The sequence below is a fragment of the Vanacampus margaritifer genome, chromosome 6 (assembly GCF_051991255.1).
Source record: "Vanacampus margaritifer isolate UIUO_Vmar chromosome 6, RoL_Vmar_1.0, whole genome shotgun sequence".
Taxonomy (NCBI): Eukaryota; Metazoa; Chordata; class Actinopteri; order Syngnathiformes; family Syngnathidae; genus Vanacampus; species Vanacampus margaritifer.
In genome coordinates, this window is record NC_135437.1 from 23,278,426 (window position 1) to 23,288,364 (window position 9,939).

General features: G+C 37.2%; 1 protein-coding gene across 1 annotated transcript; it reads left to right on the forward strand.

The window, feature by feature from the left end:
- Positions 1-537: 537 nt before the first annotated feature.
- On the forward strand, positions 538-8,850 carry ces3 (carboxylesterase 3). The gene is made up of 13 exons (XM_077568528.1): positions 538-1,044; positions 3,393-3,594; positions 3,687-3,825; positions 4,499-4,632; positions 4,837-4,990; positions 5,155-5,259; positions 5,655-5,756; positions 5,833-5,973; positions 6,089-6,169; positions 6,989-7,130; positions 7,326-7,475; positions 7,990-8,062; positions 8,412-8,850. Exons 1-13 carry the CDS (start codon positions 978-980, stop codon positions 8,593-8,595), a joined length of 1,674 nt encoding a protein of 557 aa, XP_077424654.1. The 5' UTR covers positions 538-977; the 3' UTR covers positions 8,596-8,850.
- Positions 8,851-9,939: the final 1,089 nt, after the last annotated feature.

Here is a 9,939-nt window from a genome sequence, read left to right on the forward strand (position 1 = left end):
CTAGGTTTGTCCTGCATTTCACTCCAAACCCAGGAAAAAATATACTAGACCTAAATTCCCAATCACTTTGTAGTGTAGGTCAATATAAGACCCAGTGTAAGCGCAACTAAAACATATCTGCCATCTAGTGTTTTTTTTATTAAATTACAGTCGACCCCTGCATATTCCCAATTCGGCACCTGCTGATTCACATTCGCAATTATTGTTTTTAAAACAGTTTTTTCATATTTAGGATTTTTTTTTCATGTAAAACGTTTATTGAATATCCATCCACGTTTATTAAAGAATTGTTTGGGTTTGTATTTAAAAACAAAAATCTATTTTTTTTTCCCTGCTTCCTTTTTTAATTAATTAAAGGGCCACTCAGAGTGTGGTTGCCAGTTGCCCAACTTTGCTCTCGGTCAGTGGTGGGTTTCCTGCAGGTTTTGGATGTTTCCCTTTTCCAACACAGCTGATATATGATCAGCTCATCAGCAAGCTCTGTATAAGCCTGATAACGATCCTGCTGATTGGAATCAGCTGCGTTGGAGCAGGGAAACATCTAAAACATAAAGGACCGAGTTTGCCCAACACTGCTCTCGGTGTTGCTGTAAAGCCAAAGGAATACTTGATTAGCACTGTTTGTCATGTCTCTGAAACAGTTTTTTTTTTTTTAGAGCTTTATGCTAATTACGAGATGAAAAAAATGTACAAACAGGCATTTGAAGGTCGCATTTTGCTTGTCTCGTCATCATAACAGACTAGTTTTATTTTACTTGGAGTGGTTAAGGGACGGGGTTTCATTTATGACTCTGCGGTCAGAGTACTGTTTGTTCATTGGAGGTCAAATCAATGGAGAATTTAAACCGGGCAGTGGTTGTAATGTTAATGGTTGACAAGCGTGTGTACGTGTATATGTAAGTTTAAAGGGTGAGACCGCACGACCAGGACGAAAACGGGGCAATCGTTCTAAAAGTTCCTGGTAGGGTACATTCGACATGAAAATAATACTGTTCATTGTCTATCTGCTTTGTCCTGTAGCAGTGAAAGCACAGGAAACACAAGGTAAGGTAATTTACATTACATCATCATCATATATCATCATTATTATCGTTAGTAGTAGTAGTAGTAGTATCTACACATGGTGCTTGTAAAGATACATGTGTGAAGCCTGCCTCTGGAGCCAAGAATATACTTTTCATTTATAGATACAATACATGTTGCAACATGCCAAGAGCAGTCCTGTAAGTCAATTTTCTCAGTGAAATGAAATCTGTAGCCATCTGTAAGTAAACACTGTTAGATTATTGTAAAAAAGAAAAAAAAAAGATTATTGTAAGGCATGGGATCATAAAAAGTTCAGGTGAGATATAGTTTAATAGGTAGCCTATGACATCGCATCGCTCTCTTTTTGTGCCCACTTCAAGTGTAGCACATGTCACGGTCTAAATCTACGCAGAGGTGGGATAGACTGGGTTTTGGTATTTTCGCAGACACAGCTTGGTGCACCACCAACTTGATTTGCTGCCAATTGAATTTGCACAAGTTTCACCAAAATTGCCCTAAACTCTATGTGCCAGTAGTTAGAGGTCAGGTGTCAGGTGTGCGGGCCGCATGTTAAAAGGAAACGTCCTCACTACGCCAGAACGGTGTCTATGAATATAGAGCCAAAAATGTTGAGCTCCTTCTCAGTTCATGCTAAGCTTACGTCACAAAGTGGGAGGTAGTCATCAGATCAGCAACAGTTAATTCTGCCTCGCATTCTAACCGTGTCAGCATACATTGTGTTCACTTGATAACGAGTTTGACCTTTTTATTTATGGAATGTAGCCTTTGTTTAATGCACATTTTCATGCAAAGTTTCAATGACACATTCAACTGGAAATTATATTATTATTAATTATTAGTATTACCTTGCTACTGTCTCTTCTGTATTGTTACAAGCTGAGAGCAACAGACAGTACATGTCTCTGGCATCAGGTTGAAATCTCTTATTTCCGAATTTGGTCAATTTAATAATTTTTCATAAATCCTTGCTATTGGTCAGTCCCTCCCCACCATTTTAATGGCTCAACAAAGATTCTGGGGGGGGGGGTTCTCCAATTTTTGTTGGTGTGTTCTGAAAAAAATATGGTTTTGGAGATACAAAGCTTCTTGACGCCACCTTTTTGCAATGACGTCATAATCCACATCAATTAATTAAACTAATCAAAATTAGTAGCACTTTTTTTTTTTTTTTAAACAAGAAAAAAAATATTTTCACTCTAAATCATTGATTCCCTAGTTGTGGTGCGAGTACCGTAGCACATGAAAGAAGCGCTAAAATTTAAACTGTGCAGATTGCTACGGTGGCTTGAACTTTTTTTTTTTTTGTCCAATACAGTACATTTAAGTACAGTTCACTTGTATTTAACTTTTAAATACAATATCCTTCAATTTAATCTAGTAGAACTGTTTGTTTTTAAACATTCAAGTACAATTTGTATTTATTTTTTGTGTTTCGTAGGCTACAGCTAAACTGAATCCTTCTTTTAAATAGAGTTTTTTTAATTTCTTATATTCAAGCACAGTGTTAAAGTTCAAGCTGTGCATAATGTTTATGTTACAGTGGTTTACTATACTAATCTAATCATACCGTTTAGGAATAAAACCCCTGCCTAGTTTTTGATGAAAATTTATACTTTGAGAATATAGTAGTTGTTTTCTCTTTTTTTTAAAAATATTATTATTATTATTATTATCATTATTTTTCTTGGCGTAAAAGTTTGACAACCGCTGCAGTGAATGATTACAGAGTTGATACGGCATTAAAATATTTTTTCAAAACTTCAAGGTTTTTGTCAGACTTGGTTAGTCTGAATTTATTTGTTTCATGTTCGAAAAGAGTTTTGCATGAATGACATGTCACTGCATTTGGTTAAAAGTTTGGCACCCTGCCAGGTACTATTGCCTTCAGAATAAAAGGCCAAGTCTGACCTCTAGTGGGAACACGAAAACTTATAAATCGTGAACTTTGTCTTTGGCTCAGCAATATCCCCTCTATGATAGTCCTATCAGCCCATGCATTAACCTATCTGCCAAATTTTCACTCTATCCGTCCTCCACTCATAACCAAGAGTCCAATATACTCTAGTACAGTAGAGTATGTTGCAGAATTTGAAGGTGCTGATTTTAACAGCTATTTCAGACTCATGTGCGAACCATCCCAGAATATGTAGAAAGACACAACTTTTTCTGTAAACGGCTAATTACACAGCAGATGGTGATGGCTTTACAGCTCGGATCGCTCTCTGATGTCTGATGATATGATGACAAAGTCAATGGATAGATGGATGAACTGATACATGGATGGGCAGACAGACAGTAATAATATAAATATTTAAAACAAGATTAACTGTCTTTTACATGTTTAGGGGGGAGCATTGACCCTGTGGTTTCACTGACACATGGCCAAATCAGAGGAGAAATTGTGTCTGTGAAAGGGACAGAGATCAAAGTAAGGCAGTTCCTAGGAACACCTTTTGCCCGTCCTCCAGTGGGACACCTCCGACTGGCTTCTCCCCAAGATGCCGAGCCTTGGGAGGGGGTCAGAGATGGCACCCGCCAGCCTCCTATGTAAGATTGAATGACGAATCATGAATGGACAAAGAGCATGATACGATTTCCATATTATAACTCCAATCTCCATGTCTTTTATTTGTTCCCAGGTGCATTCAGGACTCTGATATAATTGTGAATGCTTCCAGGGTGATGTCAGTAGAATACACTCCACCAGAAATTTCAGAGGACTGTCTGTATCTGAATGTATACACTCAAGCTGAGGCAAAAAGAGGTGACAAACTGCCGGTGGGTTTATGACATTCTATATACATTTCAGGTATTTTATCTGAATCTGATATACAACTGGAAACATTACAACTTTCATTAGAGTTCAGTAAATTCATTTTTCATGTGAGCAAAAGCATTATAAGGACATGTGTTATCTCTTTGCCCAGGTATATCCTATTAGAGTATTTATACCAACATTATTATTGAATCATAGTTGAACCATTATTAGCTGGTGGAAAATAGTAGCTAGCCCAACAACAACTATTAGTGACATCAGCAAACGAAAAAAAAAAAAAAAAAAAAGCAAACGACATCCTGAAGGCAGGAGTGAATGCATCGCAATCTAATAAAGATTAATAATAAAAAGGCGTCATTAAAAAAAAAAAAAAAGTGCTAAAGCTACAACAGAAGATGCTAAATACAAATTTGCAAGAATAATCACCCAAGCTCAAATATGTGTAAAAAGTACAGATATAATCATCACAAATTTACTGAGAGAGTTCAAGGGGCCGTGATTTAATTTTTAGTGCAACTTTAGTCATACCTTTATTGGATTACATTTTTCGCATGATCAAGGGACATTCAGCTGTCGACATTACATCGATATAGCAACACTTGTCTTATTTAAAAAAATAAAAAATAAATAAAAAAAATCACCAAAAAAATCAAGTGTCTTCTCTGTGATTGTCAGGTAATGGTGTGGCTCCATGGAGGAGGTCTGGTAATGGGCGCCGCCTCTCAGTATGATGGTACTCCATTGGCTGCTTATGAAAATATAGTGGTGGTTGTCATTCAGTATCGCCTCGGCATTCTGGGATTCCTGGGGTAAGACACCATATTGTTTACCACCTGTGGTCAAAAAAACCTACTTAATAATAACCATTACACACAGATGTTATATCTTTCTATAATTGTGTGTCACGACATAAAAGCAAAAATAACAGTCATTTTTATAAAAGAACATCGAGTTTGTTGGTTATTCCAAGATTTTATGGCGGTGAAATTAAAGGCAACACGGCATTCCAACAGCACTGGAGATGAACATCTTCGGGGGAACTGGGGTTTCTTGGATCAGCTGGCAGCTCTTAGGTGGGTGCAGGAAAATATTGAGGCTTTTGGTGGTGATCCTCAAGCGGTTACCATTGCTGGAGAATCTGCAGGTGCCATCAGTGCATCTATACTGGTAAAATAAATAAATCACTAAACTAACACAGAAAGTCCCTTTTTTTTTTTTTTTACTTTTTTCTTCTTTTTTTTTTTTTTTTTTACAAATACATCGTATACAATGGACATACATTGTTTTACATACCGTGTAAAAATTTAATCCAATATGCTGTACCTCCTCAGACTCTGTCTCCGTTGGCTAAAGGATTGTTCCAAAGGGCAGTTTTTCAAAGTGGAGTTGCAACAGTTGGTGCCTACACTAGCAGAAACTCAGCAGGTCTTGTCAAGGTATGTGTCCTAAAGCAGTTGATTGGGGAAGTCAGTCACTCAATACGTAAGATATTGGTTTGATTAGCATCAAATTGAATGTTTCAATCATGCTGCATACCAAATTCTGAATCGTATTAGAGGGAGACAAAGCAGAAGAGCAGTACTCAAAAACAAAAGGTATTTATTTTCAAAACAAAACAGAATAAAACAAAGAAATGGCTATCAAGACATGTGGAGTCAAAAATACAAAATTAACAGAAGGGCAGATAACAAACTGCATTGGACATGCTTAAAGAAAATGATTTTTTTAAAATGACATTTTACTTATAAAAAATAAAAATAGTATGTGAGTTTTGTGTGTGCACTGGGTCACATCTACTGTAGTTATATTTTTAATCTTTTTTTACAATCAGATTGTAGCCAACCTGACTGGATGTTACGACAGTACATCACAGGAACTGGTTCAGTGCTTGAGAGGAAAGACCAAAGACGAGTTAGTTGATGCAACTAAAAAGGTAAATGGAGCGCATGCAGTATGTAGAAGCAAAAGTTCTAGTAGAATGAACTGGATTTGTTGTTGTTGTTGTTCAGATGAAAATTTACCTGGGAGGTGTGGTTGATGGTGTCTTTCTGACTGACACCGCAGAGGAGCTTCTAAAAAGAAAAGAAGTTATTTCCGTTCCGGTTTTGATGGGAATAACCAACCATGAGTTTGGGTGGATCCTGCCTCAGGTAATTTAATTCTAAACATCATCATATTTCTGTCCTCAATAATAAATGTATTTATCCTAATACTGATGTCAAACAAATCAATTGAAGTTGTATGTATTGTTGATGTGGTTTGCAGAGTTTTGCGCTTCCTGGCTGGGAGAACGGTATGACCAGAGAGTCTGTGCTGGCAATGGTGCAAATGTTCAATCCGGAAGGGGTGAGCGCCATGAATTAGAAAAAAAGAAAGAAAGATAAAAAAGGGAGAAAGAGCAGCCTATATGGAGTCCCGTTCCGTTGCAAAGATTTGTTAGGCCGACTGTAATGTGTGCAATTGTCCAGTTCAGTCATGTTTGGATGCATTGCTTGGCCTTGGTGTGGTGAAGTTGCAGTTGCTGGTTGTAACTACGGTCTTAGTAGAGCAACTGTAGTTAGATACCAGAATGAAGGGAGGAGAATTCAACCTTTTCATCTAAGCAAATCTCCACGCATAGCTCGATTAGTCAAATAGGTCAAATTGAATATTACCTAAACACATTCTACCCCACCAAAGGGAACATTTCCAGAAATAGTTTTGCTTTTGCACAGGCGATAAAGTTGGTTAGTGTAGCGTTTAACTCTTTGACTGCCAGACGTTTTCAGAAAAGGGATGCCGTGGGTGCCAGCCGATTTTAAGCATTTTGACTGATCTTTCAAGGTCCATAAAAAATTATGTGTTTGGACTATGGAAACACACATACTACCAAAAAAAGATTGGACTCTCATCTTTCATCAGAAAAAAAAGTTTGTTTCTACCTTATACCGTTTTTCAGTAATCCACAATAGAAAATGGTTAGTTTCACCTCTGTTTTGAAACAAACGTCTTTTAACGTCTTTGGCACTCCTCCATAGGATTTTACTAAACGTTATTTAACGTTTTTGGCAGTCAAAGAGTTAAAATGAGATAATAACAATCCTTGTACTTTGGTATGAATGTAAAGCTATAATGATCTTTGTGCTTGACGATAAAGCTCTAATGTTTTATGTATTTGTGATTTAGGCCTCTTTAGCCAATGGTCTCATTGTGGACGAATACCTAAAAAATGCCCAAACTTCACATGACATTAGAGACAGATTCACTGAACTCATGGGAGACCTCTTGATGGTGCTACCAGTGGTCAAAGTGGCAGACTACCTCACAGGTCAGAAATACTTGCATGCATATTGTTAATATTATCACACAGTGCCACTTTAGTCTGTTTTCAACCCTATACATATAAGATAAAATTGAAGATCCCATTTTAGACATAGATAAGGCCATCACCAGTATTGACAGATTTGTTAAGCTGCATCCTGAGTGATCCGTCAGCCGTATCTTTATTGTCTTTCATGTTTAGATGCAGGCAATCCAGTTTACATGTATGAATTCGGATATCGTGCTGAGATACACAGAGACTCCAGGCCCATATTTGTGAAGGCAGATCATGGTGATGACGTCGGCTTTGTGTTTGGCGGATGTTTCTGGAGTAAAAATGTACAAATTATCGGTATGTACCTGTAATTCCTAAAATACTGAACAGGCTAAATAAAATGAAAAGTATCATGTAAGGGCATTTTGGTGCCATGGATGAATGAACATATTGTTATGAAGTGCCAAAGAGGCCAAAATAACATTTACCTCTCACATACAGTACAGCCAAAAAAAAACTCTCACAGTCTCTTACCTTTCTGGTGTGTTTGGGGGGGGGGGCTTTTTTGTTGAGGTAAAAATAAAAATCTGCAATTCCACCAACAAAACGTGGAAGGGAGATTTTTTGGGGGGAGAGTGTAAGAGGTGAATTTGTATGAGAAAAGTTTTTTGTTTATTTTTTTGCTGTGAGTTTTGTTTTGTTTTTTGCTCTGCGTTTTGTGTGCGTCAGTGAGTTATTTGATGTACTGCATGTAACAGGTTTTTGTGATGTGTGGGAAATATTGAGTTATTTGGGGCGCATGTGAGAGATAAATGTTGCTATTGGATGGTTGTCCATTTGTCTTATCTGATTCCATTTGATCCATTTTCAGGAAACATTACAAAAGAGGATGAACGACATTGTTTAACCATAATGAAATACTGGGCCAATTTTGTGCGCACTGGGTAAGTAAAAAGGAGAATTCCACCCATCGATTTATTGATATTTCTGCCGTTAGGCTCATGATAACTTTTATGGCGGGATTGTGTATCTATTACCACAGGAGCATCCCCCCAAAAATCGAGCCTAACCCTAACCCATAAAAATTGTCAGTTTCTTCATTTGAACCAACAAACAAATTATATGAGGTTATATAAGATCAAGGTCAGAATGACACCATAGTAACATTTGTTTTTGTTTTTTTTAATCACTTAGATCAATAATGTGGATGCTGCCCGTGTTGAAAAAAATAAAATTAATAAATAAAAATACAATGACCATTGCAATGACAGGCTTTGTCATGTTTCTCCTTAGTTCACCCAGTGGTCCAGGGCTGGTCGCTTGGCCTCAGTATGACAGGCAGAAGCAAGAGTACATGGAGTTCGATGTGAAACAAACTGTAAGACAGAAACTGAAGAAGGACAGAGTCCATTTTGCAACTGTCACTCTCCCTCAGAAAATGGAAATGTTAGCGGCAGCAGCCATATCTCGAAATTGAACCTGAAAAATGTCTCTTTTGTGTCCATTAGGCTACTACTGTTTCAAGGTTAGAGATTGTTTTCCACCTCTGTGCTACTAATGAGTGTCACACCCCCTTATGACCTTTGAGTAATGATTCAACTGTGTCCACATTACTGAATTTTGTATTTAAAAAAAAAATGCATGTTTATTCACTTGATGCATATTTTATAACAATGTATGTAATCAATTGGAATCATTCTTTGCTTTAAAAAAATACAACCGTTATGACCCATTTGAAGGTATACAGTAGTATAATTACTAGGCCTTTAGTGAGTTGTGTGTTTATGGAGTGGTGTTGAATGGCCTGTAGAGGGCAAAAGCGAGTGACTAGAGATTACGTCTGGAATGTGAATGTAGAGATTTGTTTCTAAATACTTTCTATATGCTCAGACAAAAGTGCTGTGCAACTGACTGAGAACAAATATTGAATTGTGGGGCTATAGCGTTAAACTGTTTTTCACCTTTTAATTTTTCCTGACTTATTGGGCATCGCCAAAACAGCATCCGGTAATGCATTTGGGCACACCAGAATTAGTCGCCCCTCCACAAACTTTTTCTTCACAATTATATGTAGTCATAAGAACATTTCCAGTCAAAGCATGTATCCATTTTTCAGGGGAGCGTGGCTGCATAGCGATTTAGAACAGAGACAATGGTTTGATTTTTCATGATTTCGAAGCCTCATTATAAATACTTGAATGTTTTTGGTTTTTTGAATCATTCCAATTTAAGAGCAATCTTCTCTGCGAAGTATCAAAATAGAAATATTTTTACTCTAAAGGGCATATATATATATATATATATATATATATATATATATATATATATATATATATATATATATACAGTGAGGAAAATAAGTATTTCACCCCCTGGTGATTTTGTGAGTTTGACCCTTTACAAAGAAAGGAACGGTCTATAATTTTCATGGTAGGTTCATCTTAACAGTGAGAGACAGAATATTAAAAAAAATCCCAGGAAATCACATTATATTAATTTTAAACATTTATTTGTCTTTTATTGAGGAAAATAAGTATTTCACCCCCTACCAACCAGCAAGAATTCTGGCTCCCACAGACCCAGGGACAAGATTGTAGACCTGCACAAGGCTGGAATGGGCTACAAGACCATTAGCAAGCAGCTGGGTGAAAAGGAGTCAACTGTTGGTGCGATAGTTAGAAAATGGAAGACACACCAATTGACCATCAATCTCCCTCGGTCTGGTGCTCCACGCAAGATCTCACCTCGTGGAGTGAACCGGATCATGAGAAAGGTGAGGAAACAACCCAGAACTACACGGCAGGAGCTTGTTGATGATATC

Bases quoted from the DNA above. Each gene is read 5' to 3' on its own strand.
- ces3 (XM_077568528.1), top strand. From the start codon at position 978: ATGAAAATAATACTGTTCATTGTCTATCTGCTTTGTCCTGTAGCAGTG. The intron at 1,045-3,392 runs GTAAGGTAATTT...TTACATGTTTAG, and splicing joins GAAAGCACAGGAAACACAAG to GGGGGAGCATTGACCCTGTG. The intron at 5,757-5,832 runs GTAAATGGAGCG...GTTGTTGTTCAG, and splicing joins TAGTTGATGCAACTAAAAAG to ATGAAAATTTACCTGGGAGG.